Consider the following 19,141-nt stretch of genomic DNA (forward strand, 5'->3'; position numbering starts at 1 on the left):
AAAACACAAATCTTTTTGACTGCCCACCCTTGAGACAATCAGAAACCAAGTTGTCCTTACCACAGACATGTCTGATATTCTGCCTAGCAACAGGGACATGTGATCGATAAGCCTGACTTCTCCCCTCTCTGGACCCAAGGTGACTGAGGCCCATTTGAGGGAGGAAGTGCAGCTGCCAACACCAGAGTCAGAAAGGAGACATTCTAATAGCAAGAGGTCAATAGTTCATATCAGCATATTCTGCAGATAAGACTTCTTAATTATCTATGTTACTTAGCTAATTCTGATTTCTCCACCACAATCTTACCCCAGAAACAGGCTCCAGAACAATAGCTGTGTTACTGGTGTGCAGGATATAACCTTTACTCTGTGGAGGATCAAGAGGAACCAGTCAGTTTCTGTCATATTCTTGGCTGACAGTCCGAACATCATGGGTTCATTCTACACACCCAGAACAGTTAGAACAGGCCTCTATCAACACACTTTTCTATGTTATAGGAGTTAGGTTCTTTACCAATCTCAAGCCCAATGCCTCGGCTTAAACAATTATATTTTACTACACCAGCATTAGTAAGGTTTAATAGAAATTTCCCTCACAGTGCTAACGAGCTAAAGTCCAACATCAAACATAAATGGAAAAACCAAAGCCTGTAACACCTTCCCCCTTAAGACAACAAATATATCCTATATTTTTGTTGGACAAGTTTGCTCACCACCAACAGAAAACAACTTCCATTTCACATGATAATCAACTACAATGCTTCACCTCCTGTCAACAATTAAAAACAAGAAAAACACACTTATTTCGAAATAATAATATACAATTGAAATATTTTTTTATCCTTTTTCTCTTCTAACTATAGAATCCTAAAACTCACTAGCTTCTAGAACTCTCGTCTTCCTAAAACTCACTAGCTTCTAGAACTCTCGTGTTCCAAAAACCCACTAGCTTCTAGAACTCTTGTCCCCTTGGAACGTGCCCAAACAAAACTAATCTCCAATACGTGCAGTCAAAATAAATTGTGATCCATGGTAACGCACTGGCTAAACACAAAACACATCTTTTTGACTGCCCAGCCTTGAGACAATCAGAAACCAAGTTGTCCTTAACACGGACATGTCTGATTTCAAGAGGAAACTCCTGCAATATCCGTAGTAACTTTCCACCTCACTGTGGAGATTCTCTCTCTTTTCAGGGTTCACCCAATAGGCATGTTGTTGGATCGGGGCCCAGTCCCCAATGTCATGCTCTAGTACATTTGGTTTGGCACATCTGAGAATGAACCCTGATATTCTAAAAGCAGCGTAACAATGTCAATATAATTGTACCCAAAGAATGTCAGTTGGTTGCATAAATAATTATGATTACTAAATCTTACATGAATATTAAACATGAAATATAAAAACCAAATGTACACCCCTTTGTTAATATGTATTAGCAAAAATTCACTAAATGGTGAGGCATAAAATGTATATTTTGTCAGGCTGGATGTTTGAAATATGAGGTGATTTGAGACCTGCTACTTCAGTAGTGGAATAAAGACATTTAGCACATGAATGTTGTAAATAAATACTGGAGTGATGTAGGATTGTTCATATAATTGATTATAGACCAATTTATTGTAATGCGACTATGTGTATAGGCTGCAAGTATGTTGAAATTAAATTGTTTTCTTTTCAACTTTCACTTTCAACTAAAACCAAACTTATATTGTATGTCGGGCATAGTCTTATTTTCAACGACATTTTGCTAGGTGAGATATCCCCAATGTCACAGTTTAAACGGGTCCAAATCAATAGTCTAAATGCAGAAACAGTTTAGCAATAAATCACTGATATCGATTAGGGGGGAAATCAGGTTGTACGTGATGTTGAAACTAACACAACAACAAAAAAACACATGGAAATGGGAGATATATTTTACCTCACTGGTTAGAGGACAACCTGAAGAAGACAGTCAGCTACATTTTGGAGTGATGAATTTATATGTAGGGGTCGCTAAACAAAGGAACACAACATTTATGTCATCACTCATCGATATCATGTTGAAATCAATTGTGTGAGAGGAGGGAGATGAGGATGCACGTCCTGTTAAACTAACAGCTCAAAATCCACATGCAATCTGGGAGTAATGTGTACATCCCTGGTTAGAGGACAATTTGTAGAAAACAGCTAGCTACATTTTGAAGTGTTCCATTTTGATTCCAGTGGGTCACCAACATGGTAAATGTAAAACAACTATTTTTGTGTTCGTCACTTTTTATTAAATCTCATAAATAGTACTCTTCTATTAAAATACTCCTACTACAATGTTAAAACATTCTACATTGTGACATTAATTCATTGATATCATGAAACAACTCATTCATGTATTTTCTGATGTTTGATCAGATGTCTTTTATCGGAGTATCTCTTGTTACATTGACCACAGCTATAAGGTTTTTCTCCCGTGTGTGTTCTTTGGTGTGATGTCAGATGGCTAGAAGTAGTAAAACTCTTCCCACATTGACCACAGCCATGAGATTTCTCTCCTGTGTGTGTTCTCTGGTGTGATGTCAGCTGGCCAGATTGAACAAAACTCTTCCCACATTGAGTACAGCTATAGGGTTTCTCTCCTGTGTGTCTTCTCTGGTGTATCTTCAGTTCGCCAGATTGAACAAAACTCTTGCCACATCGAGTACAGCTATAAGGTTTCTCTCCTGTGTGTCTTCTCTGGTGTGTCTTCAGTTCGCCAGATTGAACAAAACTCTTCCCACATTGAGTACAGCTATAGGGTTTCTCTCCTGTGTGTCTCCTTTGGTGTATCTTCAGATGGTTAGATTTTTAAAAAAACTTCCCACATCGAGTACAGCTACAGGGTTTCTCTCCTGTGTGTGTTCTCTGGTGAAGAGTCAGATTGCGCAAGCAAGTAAAACTCTTCCCACACTCATCACAGATATACGGTTTCTCTCCTGTGTGTATTCTCTGGTGTGATATCAGGCTGCTTCGATGAGTAAAACTCTTCCCACATTGATCACAGCTAAAAGGTTTCTCTCCTGTGCGTGTTCTCTGGTGTAATTTCAGGCTGGTTGAACGAGTAAAACTCTTCCCACATTCATCACAGCTATATGGTTTCTCTCCTGTGTGTGTTCTCTGGTGTGTTATCAGGTTGATTAGCTGAGTAAAACTCTTCCCACATTGATCACAGCTAAAAGGTTTCTCTCCTGTGTGTGTTCTCTGGTGTAATTTCAGGCTGGTTGAACGAGTAAAACTCTTCCCACATTCATCACAGCTATAAGATTTCTCTCCTGTGTGTGTTCTTTGGTGTACAATAAGATGGCTAGATGTATCAAAACTCTTCCCACATTGAGTACAGCAATAAGCTTTCTCTACTGTGTGGCTTCTCCGATGAATTCTAATGCCTGCTGATGAGGTGAATCTCTTCCCACAGTCAGAGCAGCAGTGAGTTTTCTTCCCTGTGGATCTCTGCAGGTGTTTCTTGAGGAGTTCTGATCTGGAGAGACTCTTCTCTGCCTTGTCAGCATCATGAGGTTGTTGAGGCTCCCCAGAGGATCCACGATAGTCACGTCTCTCTCCTGTGTGAATGACAAAGTCATACAGATGGTTAAAGGCCCACAACAGCAGAAATCCACTGTAAAAGGTCATGCCAACAGCGTAGCCATGATGTTGAACAACAATTGACATCTGTAATGAATGTAATGATTACTTGACATTTGTCTTAAAATGAGCAACAATAGTCATATTTTGTCTTGATTTCACATTAGTAGTAACATCTAAGATTGGAGGCCCTTTTCTATGTTTGCTGGTGAGAAAAGATTTTTGCTCAGGGGAGTAACCTCCATTACCAAGTTGCTTATGAGTTCATTTCACACTACTTTGGATTATAATTGTCAGGCTCGCTTGAATCTCCTGCTTAATATGTTTGTGTCATCATCGCAAATCAACCGCTTTGTACTTAAAAAACACTTCAACCAGTAAAATGCTCTTTGGCTTTTTCATCAGCCTGACAATGAGGGTTTGTACACTGTTTGCCAAATTGGCCCATAACTTCACCTAACAATAACATAGACCTACTGTAGGACCCATAACTTCACCTAACAATAACATAGACCTACTGTAGGACCCATAACTTCACATAACAATAACATAGACCTACTGTAGGACCCATAACTTCACCTAACAACAAATATAGGAAAATAGCTCTGTGTGTTGTACAATAGCCTATCCATCAAGGAACAGTTCTCTACACATTATGAGCTAAGTATCTCTGTGTCCAAACAGACTAACGAGACCCTACAGTAAATCAAGCCGACAATAACACATTATAAACATAGATTTGTTAGGGATGTTGGATCCAACGTGGAGCACGGCATAACTGTCTTTACCAGAGTAATGAATGAAGAAGCACTTTGGTTGTTGTTGCATGTCGTGATGTTTGTAATTTGACTGGCATTCAGAAAAGTATTTCCTGGATCTTCTGATAGTTGATCATGTGACTGTAACTAAACATCTACAGTATTAAGAATTATGTGTAATTATTGAAGAACTGCGTTAATGACACTATCCATTTGAGTGTTGTCAATAAAGCTAAGATTTAAAAAAAAAAAAATGTATTTCACCTTTATTTAACCAGGTAGGCCAGTTGAGAACAAGTTCTCATTTACAACTGCAACCTGGCCAAGATAAAGCAAAGCAGTGCGACAAAAAAAAAACAGAGTTACACGTTGGATAAACAAACGAACAGTCAATAACACAATAGAAAAATCTATATACAGTGTGTGCAAATGGAGTACGGAGGTAAGGCAATAAATAGGCCATAGTAGTGAAGTAATTACAATTTAACACTGGAGTGATAGATGTTCAAGTAGAAATACTGGTGTGCAAAAGAGCAAAAAAACGTAAATAAAAACATGGGGATGAGGTAGGCAGTTGGATAGGCTATTTACAGATGGGCAATTTACAGATGGGCTGTGTACAGCTGCAGCGATCGGTAAGCTGCTCAGATAGCTGATGCTTGAAGTTAGTGAGGGAGATATATGTCTCCAACTTCAGCGATTTTTGCAATTCGTTGCAGTCATTGGCAGCAGAGAACTGGAAGGAAAGGCGGCCAAAGGAGGTGTTGGCTTTGGGGATGACCAGTGAGATATACCTCCTGGAGCGCGTGCTATGGGTGGGTGTTACTATGGTGACCAGTGAGCTGAGTGAAGTCGGCCTAGCAAAGACTTATAGATGACCTGGAGCCAGTGGGTTTGGCGACGAATATGTATACCAGGTCGATTAGAAAGGCCTGCTCGCAGAAGTGTTCTAGGGAGCATTTGACAGTGATGAGGGGTGGCCGTTTGACCGCAAACCCATAACGGATGCAGGCGATGAGGCAGTGATCGCTGAGATCCTGATTGAAAACAGCAGAGGTGTATTTGGAGGGCAAGTTGGTCAGGATAATATCTATGAGGGTACCCATGTTTACAGATTTAGGGGTTGTACCTGGTGGGTTCCTTGATAATTTGTGTGAGATTGAGGGCATCTAGCTTGAATTGTAGGACGGCCGGGGTGTTAACCTCACTAGGGTAGGGGGCACTGTTTTCACCTCCGGATGAAAAGCGTGCCAAAGTAAACTTGGAAAGTAAACGTAGATTTGGATAGAAAACACTCTAAAGTTTCCAAAACTGTTAAAATAATGTCTGTGAGTATAACAGAACTGATATGACAGGCAAAAACCTGAGAATAATACATCCAGGAAGTGGGATTTTTTGTTGTTGTTGTAGTTTTCCATTGACTGCCTATACAGATTCCATTGACTTAGGTCTCAAATTGCACTTCCTATGGCTTCCACTAGATGTCAACAGTCTTTAGAAATAGTTTCAGGCTTGCATCCTGAAAAATGAGAGTGTAAGACCACTCTGAATGAGTGGACCATTCAGTATCTCAGAGATTTTTCATGCGCGAGACCGAGAGCGCACCTTTCTTGTTTACCTTTTATATTGACGACGTTATTGTCCGGTTGAAATGTTATATATTATTTAGGCTAAAAACAACCTGAGGATTGATTATAAACATCGTTTGACATGTTTCTACGAACTTTACTGATACTTTTCTGATTTTTCGTCTGGCTGTTGTGATTGCCTTTGAGCCTGTGGATTACTGAACAAAACGCATGAACAAAACGGAGGTTTTTGGATATAAAGAGAGACTTTATCGAACAAAGCGAACATTAATTGAGTAAATGGGAGTCTTGTGAGTTGCAACGATATGAAGATCATCAAAAGTAAGTGATTCATTTTATCGCTATTTCTGACTTGTGTAACTCCTCCACTTGGCTGGTAACTGTTTGTAATGATTTGTCTGCTGGGCGCTGTTCTCAGATAATCGCATGGTATGCTTTCACGGTAAAGCCTTTTTGAAATCTGACACCGTGGTTTGATTAACAAGAAGTTAATCTTTAAACCGATGTATAACACTTGTATGTTTTATGAATTCTTATAGTGAGTATTTCTGTTTTTGAATTTGGTGCTCTGCAATTTGACTGGATGTTGGCCATGTGGGACGGTAGCATCCCACACCCCCTAGAGAGGTTAAGCATATCCCAGTTTCGGTCACCTAACAGAACAAACTCTGAAGATAGATGGGGGCCAATCAATTCACATATGGTGTCCAGGGCAGCTGGGAGCTGAGGGGGGTCTGTAACAGGCGGCAACAGTGAGAGACTTATTTCTGGAGAGATTCATTTTTTTAATTAAAAGCTCGAACTGTTTGGGCTTAGACCTGGAAAGTATGATAGAACATTGCAGGCCATCTCTGCAGTAGATTGCAACTCCTCTCATTTTGATGGAAAATGTTGTAGTTGGGGATGGAAATTTCAGAATTTTTGGTTACCTTCCAAAGCCAGGATTCAGACGGCAAGGACATCAAGGTTGGCGGAGTGTGCTAAAGCAGTGAGTAAAACAAACTTAGGGAGGAGGCTTCTGATGTTAACATGCATGAAACCAAGGCTTTTACGGTTACAGAAGTCAACAAATGAGAGCGCCTGGGGACACACAGGGCCTGGGATAACCTCTACATCACCAGAGGAGTAGGATGAGGGTACGGCAAAAGGCTTTCAGAACTGGTCGGCTCCCTCCAGTTAGGTTATGTTGACTAAGGGCTCCCTCCAGTCAGGTTATAGTGATGACTGGCTCCCTCTAGTCAGGTTATAGTGATGACTGGCTCCCTCTAGTCAGGTTATAGTGATGACTGGCTCCCTCTAGTCAGGTTATAGTGATGACTGGCTCCCTCTAGTCAGGTTATAGTGATGACTGGCTCCCTCTAGGTCAGGTTATAGTGATGACTGGCTCCCTCTAGGTCAGGTTATAGTGATGACTGGCTCCCTCTAGTCAGGTTATAGTGATGACTGGCTCCCTCCCTCTAGTCAGGTTATAGTGATGACTGGCTCCCTCTAGTCAGGTTATAGTGATGACTGGCTCCCTCTAGTCAGGCTATAGTGATGACTGGCTCCCTCTAGTCAGGTTATAGTGATGACTGGCTCCCTCTAGTCAGGTTATAGTGATGACTGGCTCCCTCTAGTCAGGTTATAGTGATGACTGGCTCCCTCTAGTCAGGCTATAGTGATGACTGGCTCCCTCTAGTCAGGCTATAGTGATGACTGGCTCCCTCTAGTCAGGTTATGTTGACAACTGGCTCCCTCTAGTCAGGTTATATTGACGACTGGCTCCCTCCAGTCAGGTTATAGTGATGACTGGCTCCCTCTAGTCAGGTTATAGTGATGACTGGCTCCCTCCAGTCATTTGTGTGTTTTAATTATTTAATGAAATAGCATGCTTAAAGCATCAGACAATTTCAGTACATATAGATTTTATAAAAACACATGGGGCGATTTGTAGAAAGAAAAGATGACTCTTGGTTGACCAAGATTTATTTTAGTTGGGGACAGCACTAGAACATGATTTTGGGGCTCCCGAGTGGCGCAGCGGACACTGCATCTCAGTGCTTGAGGCTTCACTACAGACACCCTGGTTCAAATCCAGGCTGTATCACAACCGGCCGTGATTGGGAGTTCCATAGGGCGGCGCACAATTGGCCCAGCGTTGTCCGGGGTAGGCAGTCATTGTAAATAAGAATTTGTTCTTAACTGACTTGTCTAGTTAAATAAAGGTTACATTTAAATACATTTAAAAAATAGTTTCATGACAAACCATTTTTTACAAATCCGGCAAGGCACCAATTTTGAGAAGGGTTTAAAACAAAGGTTTCAAACCAATTCATGAATGTAATTTAATCTAGGTATGTCTTGCCTTTAATGTAATGGCATGAAAAACAATTGGCTGAATATTATACAATGACTTATCAACAGCTCTAACAATTTGCCTCCACAGGAAATCTACACTGGCAGTTATAGAATATACTATATATCCTAGAAACCTGGTTAAACTATCATTATGACATCATGGATGAATTCTAGAATATACTATATAGCCTAGAAACCTGGTTAAACTATTATTATGACATCATGGATGAATTCTAGAATATACTATATAGCCTAGAAACCTGGTTAAACTATCATTATAACATCATGGATGGCCAGTCTTTGTATTCATAGTGTAGTGAATTCAGGGGGTAGCCCTGAGCTGAACTCAAACCTGGGTCCACTGAAAGTCAAGCCAACACCTTATAACTGTTATGCCAAGATGTCTGAACTTCTTGAGGAGGTCGCTAGGTTTTGGGTTACGGTTGCTACAATAGCTTTTTCTATGAATTTGAGAATGGTAACATTTCTCCAGCCCCCATTCCTCAGCTGTTTACCAAACCAAGTCTCTGGGCAGCCATTTTGTTGTTGTTTAAACCCTAGGTTGTCCCTTTAAAAAAAGCCACATCACATCAAAAAGCCAAGTCACATCTGCAGTTGAAACAATAACAAAGCTGTCATTCCAACACTAGTTTGGTTATAAGATGATGATGGGGCTGGAGAAATGTAACTACTCTCAAATTCATAGACAGACCTATGGATTCAAGGACTGACCATCCATAAAAAAAGCTTATTTGGGATTCTGATGGGGTACAACAGTTGAACTAAGCTCATGAGGCCATTTGCACACACTGTACACTGTATATAGACTTTTTCTATTGTGTTATTAACTGTACATTTGTTTATTCCATGTGTAACTCTGTGTTGTTGTTTGTGTCGCACTGCTTTGCTTTATCTTGGCCAGGTCGTAGTTGTAAATGAGAACTTGTTCTCAACTGGCCTACCTGGTTAAATAAAGATGAAATAAAAAACATTTAAAACATGAGGCATCTGATGCGGTACAACAGTTGAACTATGCTCATGTGTTATATTCTTCAAGAATCAATGGCTATAAATAAATAATTTAAAAGTCAAAATATTGATGTAGCAATTGCAGATTTCCCCTTTAACACCAAACATCAGATCAACAACTGCAGAGTTTGTGCCTCTGTATTTAAGACAGTACTTACTAGTGTTAATCAGGGCCCGTTCATCGTTAGAACCATTGGACGCCTTAACATGCGTTTGGGAAACCGGGCCCAGATATCCAGTTTCCTCCTCTTCTTCCTCCTTTTTCACTCCAAAAACTGTATACTCCTCTTTCTCTTCTTTCACAGTTACGTCTTTCTCTTCTTCTTTCACGCTAACAGCCTCACCCTCTACTTGTTTTTGTATTGTAACATCCTTCTCTTCCTCCTCCTCCTCTTTGACGAGAACTTCTTTTTCCGTCCAGCAGACCTCTTCTTTAACAGGAGGAGAGTAGCTTAGTGAACTCATGGTCGGAGATGTTAGCTAGCTAGCATTAGCGACTAGCCTAGTTCTAAGCTAACTTAGCAAACCAGCTAGCTGACAAACAACGTAAATATATAATTAAATGGGCCAACAAGTACATACGACAGAAGTGTGTTTAATACACAGCGACTAATATACACCAAAACAGTGTAAAGAGCGTGAATGTTGTAGCTATGTTTGCTAGAAAGCTACCGAGGTGTCTGACTAGCTGTTGTTGTTGAAGGAGCGTCCCGTCCACTAGATTATACGTCACACTGGCAGCATCGCCTGAACCTAAAAGACGCACATCGCCATCTGCTGACTGGAGTGGGAAACGCAGTTGAGGAACCAAACGTTTATTTTTCATTTATTTCAGGAAGGTTTAATATTATATTAAGTCGTTCAAAGAGAAGCATGTGTGGATTGATTCGTGTTTAATGAGTGAGAATTTAAAACAAACTTTACACCCACTACATATTTGCATTGAACCATACTTCTGACATAGTTCATTTTGACCCCAGAGGCATATCTTTTATCATAGCCAAAATGTGGTTTATCATAGCCAAAATGTGGTTTATTCAATTCTATTACATTTTTCATGACTTTGTCAATCAACTTGTTCTTAATAAATCTAAATCATGGTTTAGTGTTTCTGTATCAATATGGACTTTTAACAAATTCAAATCCTTTGGAGTCATTTTGACCCCAGCCAAAAGCACCTTTGATAAATAGGACGTTTATTTCAAATAAAAATCAAATCACATTTTATCATACACATGTTTAGCAGATATTATTGCCGGTGTAGCGAAATGCTTGTGTTTCTAGCTCTGACAGTACAGTAATATCTAACAAGTAATATCTAACAATTTCACAACATATACCTAATAAACACAAATGTAAGTATTTGAATCTAGGTTTCTCTGTAGACATGATCAATCCCACCAGAGGGTGGAGGGGCACCTGTATCAGTGGTTTTGACAAGATAGACACCTGCAGACACACAGTATAGTGCCTCCCATGTGCTCTCCTAAGATTGGACATTTCTATATCACGTATCACATGACAGTGTATAAACTTTGATTTGATCATGTACAAAACTGCGGTAGAAAAGTAAAGTATTCAGACCCCTTCACATTTTCCACATTTTGTTACAGCCTTATTCTAAAATGTACTTCCCCCCCTCATCAATCTACACACAATACCCCATAATGACATCACAATACCCCATAATGACATCACAATGCCCCATAATGACATCACAATACCCCATAATGACAAAGTGAAAACTGGTTTTTAGAGATTTTTGCAAATGTATTTACTTAGGTATTCAGACCTTTGCTATGAGACTCAAAATTGAGCTCATATGCATCCTGATTCCATTGATTATCCTTGAGATGTTTCTACAACTTGATTGGAGTCCACTTGTGGTAAATGCAATTGATTGGACATGGTTTGAAAGGCAGACATCTGTCTTTTTAAGGTCCCACAGTTGACAGTGCATGTCAGAGCAAAAAACCAAGCCATGAGGTCCAAAGGAATTGTCCATAGAGCTCTGAGACAGGATTGTGTCGAGGCACAGCTCTGGGGAAGGGTTCCAAAGAATGTCTGCAGCACTGAAGGTCCCCAAGAACAAAGAGGCCTCCATCATTCTTAAATGGAAGAAGTTTGGAACCACCAAGACTCTTCCTAGAGCTGGCCGCCTGGACAAACTAAGAAATCGGGGGAGAAGGGCCTTGGTCAGGAGGTAAACAAGAACCCGATGTTCACTCTGACAGAGCTCCAGAGTTCCTCTGTGGAGATGGGAGAACCTTCTAGGACAACCATCTCTGCAGCACACTAGAGATGACATGCAGGAGCTTGCAGAGATTTGTAGTCTTGCATGTCGTCTACTTTGACGCTAATTAGCATTTTAGAATCCGAGAGTAAAGAGAGAAAAATATAGGCAGCTTCTACTCTTCCTGGGGTTTATTATGGATCCCCATTAGTTCCTGCCAAGGCAGCAGCTACTCTTCCTGGGGTTTATTATGGATCCCCATTAGTTCCTGCCAAGGCAGCAGTTACTTTTCCTGGGGTCCAGCTAAAATAAAAGCAGTTATACCATTTTAAAAACATTACAATAAATTCACAACACACTGTGTGTCATCAGTCACCGTGACCTAGAGAGATTTACATGGTTATCAAAACGTCACACCACTGTGAGCCTAAACAAAACACAGCCCTAAGGGGAAAATGAATGGTGGAAAAACGATGTGAACCATTTCCCTGTTTGACCTGTAGTTGTTATGGATATTATGACTCTGCAGAGCCCCACAGTGGACGTGTCAAAATATGTTACATTGGTAAAGCACCCTTTATTTAACCTAAATGTCATCTTGTTTTTACATGGCATTGTAGATTTTAGCAGTATACAGGATGTATTTTGGATGTTTTCAGTGTATTTTCAACGCTTTCAGACAATGGATTAATCGCAATAAAAAATTGTGCACTAACATTACACAAAGTGAACTCAAGTCTGACAGTCCAAACAAAATCACAAATTCTCAGTCAAAAACACAAGTCAGAACACAGCCTCTCTATTCTCTCATGTGATTTCAGGTCCTCTGACTGGGAAAATGTCTTTCCACAATGAGAGCAGTGGTATGTCTTCTCCTCTTGTGTATTTGTATGTATTCTTTCATGCTCTTTCAGGTACCTTAACCGGGTAAATCTCTTTCCACAGTGGGAGCAGTGGTGCGTCTTTTTTCCTGTGTGTATCCTCTCATGCTGGTTCAGGTTTCCTAACTGGGCAAAATGCTTTCCACAATGGGAACATTGGTAAGGCTTTTCTCCTGTGTGTATTCTCTCATGCTCCCTAACTGTGTACAACTCTTTCCACAATGGGAACATTGGAAAGGCTTTTCTCCTGTGTGTGTTCTCTCATGCCTTTCCACGCTCCCTAACCACCTAAAACTCTTTCCGCACAAGGAGCAGTGGTAAGGCTTCTCTCCAGTGTGTATTCTCTTATGTGTTCTCAGGCTCCCTAACTGAGTAAAACTCTTTTCACACTGGGAGCAGTGATGTCGTCCTGCTGGTTTGGACATCTCAGGGTCTGGTTCCTCTGAAGAACTCTTCCTGCTGTCAGAAGGAGAGTCTGGTCTCTCTCCTGTCAAAGACAAACAGATTATATAATTAATTAAACAGAGACCTGAATGAAACCTCCACATGATAAAACTTCCTATGATGTTTAATCTCGACTAGATCCCTCAATCACCTGAAGTCAGTTTTCACAAGTATTATTAAACCGACTTCAAAATGCAGGTCTCTGTGTGGTTCTTAGGATGTCCAGGCAGGTGATTCACTTCTAACCGAAGTCTTGCAGGTGTTTACATGGTTTTCACATCTGCCAGCTCATCGAAAAATCAAATTTCAGTACGAGTGTATATATATATATATTTTTATTTATTTTTTGGTACTTTTACACCTTTTTCTCACCAATTTCATGATATCCAATTGCAACTCCCCTACGGACTCCGGGGAGAGGCGAAGGTCGAGCCATGTGTCCTCTGAAACACGACCCTGCCAAGCCGCACTGCACATCTTGACACACTGCTCGTTTAACCCGGAAGACAGCCACACCAATGTGTCGGAGGAAACACTGTCCAGCTGGCGACCGAAGTCAGCGTGCATGCTGACCACCACAAGGAGTCGCTAGAGCACAATGGGACAAGGACGTCCCGGCCAGCCAAACCCTCCAAACCCTCCCCAAACATAACGCTTTGTATTCAGGACATAAAGTTAATTTCTTTGCCACATTCTTTTGTAGTATTACTTTAGTGCCAACAGCCTCTCTATTCTCTCATGTGATTTCAGGTCCTCTGACTGGGAATGCTTCCTTCTTTTCACTCTGTCATTTAGGTTAGTATTGTGGAGTAACTACAATGTTGTTGATCCATCCGCAGTTTTCTCATATCACAACCATTAAACACTGTAACTATTTTAAAGTCACCATTAGCCTCATGGTGAAATCTCTGAGAGGTTTCCTTCCTCTCCAGCAACTGAGTTAGTGACTGGGTATATTGATACACCATCTAAAGTGTAATTAATAACTTCACCATGCTCAAAGGGATATTCAATGTCTGCTTTTTTTTACCCATCCACCAATACATGCCCTTCTTTGCGAGGCGTTGGAAAACCTCCCTGGTCTTTGTGGTTGAATCTGTGTTTGAAATTCACTGCTCAACTGAGAGACAATACAGATAATTGTATGTGTGGGGAACAGAGATGAGGTATTCATTCAAATATCATGTTAAACACTATTATTGCACACAGTGAGTCCATGCAACTTATGTGACTTGTTAAGCAAAATCTTTACTCCTGAACTTATTTAGGCTTTTAATTAAATGTGTAAACATTTCCAAAAACATAATTCCACTTTGACATTATGGGGTATTGAATCCTTTTAACCCCAGTATCTCTACTTGCACATTCATCTTCTGCACATCCTACCATTCCAATGTTTAATTGCTATATTGTAATTACTTCGCCACCATGGCCTATTTATTGCCTAACCTCTCTTATCCTACCTCATTTACACATGCTGTATATAGATTTTTCTACTGTATAATTGATTGTATGTTTGTTTATTCCATGTGTAACTCTGTGTTGTTGTATGTGTCGAACTGCTTTGCTTTATCTTGGCCAGGTCGCAGTTGCAAATGAGAACTTGTTATCAACTAGCCTACCTGGTTAAATAAAGGTGAAATAAAAATAAATAAAAATAATTTTTAAATTTAGGCTGTAACACAACGAAATGTGGGACAAGTCAAGGGGTGTGAATACTTTCTGAAGGCACTGTATATATAAAACTCCCCCCACACAGCAATCTAATAGCATCAGTAAAATCTGTTGAAATTAAACCACAGATAAATATACCTAACATAGTACATCTATTAAACAATACATCACAACACATACATCAGAAATAGTTACACATTATAGAGATCCATTCATGGATGTACAGGTCTGTTGGATAAACGTTCAGAAATGTCCGCTGCTGATTTTTTCCAGGTGTCCATAGCGGACACCCTGGCCATATGAATCCTGGCCGTGGACAAATTCTCAGTCAGAAACACAAGTCAGAACACAGCCTCTCTATTCTCTCGTGTGATTTCAGGTCCTCTGACTGGGAAAATGTCTTTTCACAATGAGAACAGTGGTATGTCTTCTCCTCCTGTGTATTAGTATGTTGGAAAGGCTTTTCTCCTGTGTGTTTTCTCGCATGCTTTTTTCAGACTCCCCCGACCACCTAAAAACTCTTTTCACACTGGGAACATTGGAAAGGCTTTTCTCCTGTGTGTATTCTCTCATGCGTTTTCAGGCTCACTAACCACCTAAAACTGTTTCCACAGTGAGAACAGTGATAAGGTTTCTCTCCCGTGTGTATTCTCTCATGCTTTTTCAGGACCCATAACCACCTAAAACTCTTTCCACAGTGGGAACAGTGATAAGGCTTCTCTCCCGTGTGTGTTCTCTCATGCCCAACCAGGGCTCCTAACTGAGTAAAATTCTTTCCACAGTGGGAACAGTGGTAGGGCTTTTCTCCTGTATGTATTCTCTCATGCATTTTCAGGCTCCCTAACCACCTAAAACTCTTTCCACAGTGGGAGCAGTGGTAATGGTTAGGTGTCTCTGGGTCTGTTTCCTCTGAGGAACTCTTCCTGCTGTCAGAGTCTGGTCTCTCTCCTGCAAAAGACAGATTATTTAGTTAAACAGAGAGTCCTGAATGAAACCTCCATTCAATAAAATTGTTTTCCTATGAGGTTTAATCTAGACTAGATCCCTCAATACCCTGAGGTCAGTCTTCACAACATTACATCATTAATAATAAACTTGGTGACGGTGAGATTTAAAAACAAATGATGAAGAGCTCCAAATCTAATCTCTCAGGGAATGTCATGTTTATAGGCTGATCAGAGCTCTATAATAATACATAATGTCATGTTTATAGGCTGATCAGAGCTCTATAATAATAGATAATGTCATGTTTATAGGCTGAGCAGAGCTCTATAATAATAGATAATGTCATGTTTATAGGCTGAGCAGAGCTCTATAATAATAGATAATGTCATGTTTATAGGCTGAGCAGCTCTATAATAATAGATAATGTCATGTTTATAGGCTGAGCAGAGCTCTATAATAATAGATAATGTCATGTTTACAGGCTGATCAGAGCTCTATAATAATAGATAATGTCATGTTTATAGGCTGAGCAGAGCTCTATAATAATAGATAATGTCATGTTTATAGGCTGAACAGAGCTCTATAATAATAGATAATGTCATGTTTATAGGCTGATCAGAGCTCTATAATAATATATATTACTATTCCAGTCAGTGTTATAGGCTGCAGTTGATCCATTGTTAATAACGTTTTGTTGGTGTCCCACTTCATCTCTAAAGTAATAATGGACATTACTATCTCTCTAAATTATATGTTTTTGTTTAGCCACACCTTTCCTTCAAAATTGTTATTTTGAAGACTTACAAACTGTCCTTTTGCTATTATGTTCAGTCTCCCCAAAACACTTGTCCTTTTGCTAATATTTTCAGTCTCCCCAAAACGCTTGTCCTTTTGCTAATATGTTCAGTCTCCCCATAACACGTGTCCATTTCATTTCAATAATGCTTCTTATTGTAACGGGCGTCGTATAGAGGGGACCAAAACGCAGCGTGTTGAGTGTTCATTATTATATTTATTTACTCAAAACACTAATGACAAAATAACAAAAGGAAATTATCAACTTACAGTTCTGTCAGGTACAGAGACTAAACAGAATGCAACTGCCCACAAAAACCCAGGAAGAAAAACCCCTACTTAAATATGATCTCCAATCAGAGGCAACGAGGACCAGCTGCCTCCAATTGGAGATCAACCCCCCCAAAAAACATAGAAATAGAAAACCTAGAACTAACACATAGAAATAGAAAACATAGAAAAACACAAAACACCACCTGTCACACCCTGACCTACTCTACCATAGAAAATAACCAGTTACTATGGTCAGGACGTGACACTTATTTTATGTATTTCTCCAACATTATTTAGAAATCTGCTTTTTGCGGGTATACACACTCTACGCAAGGCCTACAATGGACACACGTCAAAAATTTCATTTATAACATGTTTGCCATTCTGTGAGACAATTAAGTTGTGATTTTGTGGTGGGGGGACTCTGATGGTATACACATGTTACAGTTAAGTAATAAGGCCAGAGGAAGTGTGGTATATGGCCAATATAGCACGGTTAAAGACTGTTCTTAAGCACGACTCAACACAGAGTGCCCGGATACAGAACTTAGCCGTGGTATATTGGCCATCTATCACAAACCCCTGAGGTGTCTTATTGCTATTATAAACATGTTACCAACATAATTAGAACAGTAAAAATACATGACATACCCGTGGTATACGGCCTGATATACCACGGCTGTCAGCCAATCAGCATTCAGGGCTTTAATCATCCATTTTAAAATGTAGCTTTAACATTATATTATAACATGAATTCCTATAGTACAGAACAACATCTTCAAGTATAGAATTTCAGTAGCATGCTGCTTTAAAACAACACGTTCGTTCAAAACCTTTGGAGAGTTAGAGCCCGTTTTTAAGACAGTACTTACTGATGGTAATCAGATCTCCTGACTACTCTGTCAATATGACCGTTATCTCTCCCTCTTTCTCCTCCTTCACTCCAAAAACTACATCCTCCTCTTTCTCTTCCTCCTCTTCTTTTACTGTAACATCCTCCTCTTTCTCTTCCTCCTCTTCTTTTACAGTAACATCTTCCTCCTCTTTCACTCTGAACGTGTCTTCCTCTTCTTTCACTGAAACGTCTTTCTCTTCTTCTTTCACAGTAACAGTCTCACCCTCTACTTCTTGTTTTACTGTGACATCCTCCTCTTCCTTCTCCTCTTTCACGACAATGTTCAGCCCCAGAGCTTCTTTCTCCGTCCAGCAGACCTCCTCTTCTTTAACAGGAGGGGAGTAGTTTAGGGAGCTCATGTTCAGACCTCTTCTTTAGCAGGCGAGGAATACATCAGTGAGTTCATGGTCGGGGATGTTAGCTAGCTAGCTAGTTAGCATGAGCGACTAGTTTAGTGCTAGGCTAACTTATCAAGCCAGCTAGTTGACTAACAATGTACCTATAACATTTAAATGGTGTCTATTAACTAGATGTCAGAAGTATATTTAAAACACAGAGGCAAATATGCACAGAAACAGTCTAAATGTTTCGGCTGTTGGCTACCAAGGTGGCTGACTCGTTGTTGTTGATCCGTTCCGTCCACTAGATTATACGTCACGCTGCAGCATCGCCTTAAAGACGCACATCGCCGTCTGCTGACTGGAGGGAAACGCAGTTAAGATACTTTTTATTTGCATACAAATGTATTTTTATTCCTTTCATTAAATAATAATATTATATTGAGACGTTCAAATAGAGCAGTGCATATTTTGAGTGAGAATTTAAAACATACTGTGCTTCACATCTGTATTTAAGGCAGTTTCATATTCATTCATTTAAAGAAACCCACTGGTCACACTGGTTGAATTATCTGTCAAACTAGGAACTCTGCAGCCTAGTTGAACAGGGATCTATGTTCTATGAACGCTGCTGGGAGCAAACTGGAGAATAGCTAGAGGAAAACAAACCTAACGGCATCCCCAGTCCCTGGTATATCATCAGACTGTACAAACCTAACTACATCCCCAGTCCCTGGTATATCATCAGACTGTACAAACCTAACTACATCCCCAGTCCCTGGTATATCACCAGACTGTACAAACCTAACTACATCCCCAGTCCCTGGTATATCACCAGACTGTACAAACCTAACTGCATCCCCAGTCCCTGGTATATCATCAGACTGTACAAACCTAACTACATCCCCAGTCCCTGGTATATCACCAGACTGTACAAACCTAACGGCATCCCCAGGCCCTGGTATATCACCAGACTGTACAAACCTAACTACATCCCCAGTCCCTGGTATATCACCAGACTGTACAAACCTAACTGCATCCCCAGTCCCTGGTATATCATCAGACTGTACAAACCTAACTACATCCCCAGTCCCTGGTATATCACCAGACTGTACAAACCTAACGGCATCCCCAGGCCCTGGTATATCATCAGACTGTACAAACCTAACTACATCCCCAGTCCCTGGTATATCATCAGACTGCATACAAACCTAACTACATCCCCAGTCCCTGGTATATCACCAGACTGTACAAACCTAACTGCATCCCCAGTCCCTGGTATATCACCAGACTGCATACAAACCTAACGGCATCCCCAGTCCCTGGTATATCATCAGACTGTATACAAACCTA

General features: G+C 40.3%; 1 protein-coding gene and 1 pseudogene across 2 annotated transcripts; both read right to left on the reverse strand.

Moving 5' to 3' along the window:
- The window catches only part of LOC123723920 (zinc finger protein 721-like), a 149,551-nt pseudogene extending 134,864 nt beyond the window's left edge, over window positions 1–14,687 (reverse strand).
- Window positions 12,250–18,113, reverse strand: LOC123723896 (X-linked retinitis pigmentosa GTPase regulator-interacting protein 1-like). 2 transcript variants are annotated; one of them, XM_045712228.1, is made up of 2 exons: window positions 17,428–18,113; window positions 12,250–12,911 (listed from the first exon to the last, which is right to left on the reverse strand). In XM_045712228.1, the coding sequence occupies exon 1, from the start codon at window positions 17,807–17,809 to the stop codon at window positions 17,450–17,452; it is 360 nt and encodes a 119-aa protein (XP_045568184.1). In that variant the 5' UTR covers window positions 17,810–18,113; the 3' UTR covers window positions 12,250–12,911; window positions 17,428–17,449. The 2 variants fall into 2 exon arrangements, with proteins under 2 accessions (XP_045568184.1, XP_045568183.1); XM_045712227.1 differs by lacking the exon at window positions 12,250–12,911 and adding an exon at window positions 14,576–15,490.
- Between the last annotated feature and the right edge of the window lie 1,028 nt (window positions 18,114–19,141).

Source organism: Salmo salar, chromosome ssa02 (genome assembly GCF_905237065.1).
Source record: "Salmo salar chromosome ssa02, Ssal_v3.1, whole genome shotgun sequence".
NCBI classification, from domain to species: Eukaryota; Metazoa; Chordata; class Actinopteri; order Salmoniformes; family Salmonidae; genus Salmo; species Salmo salar.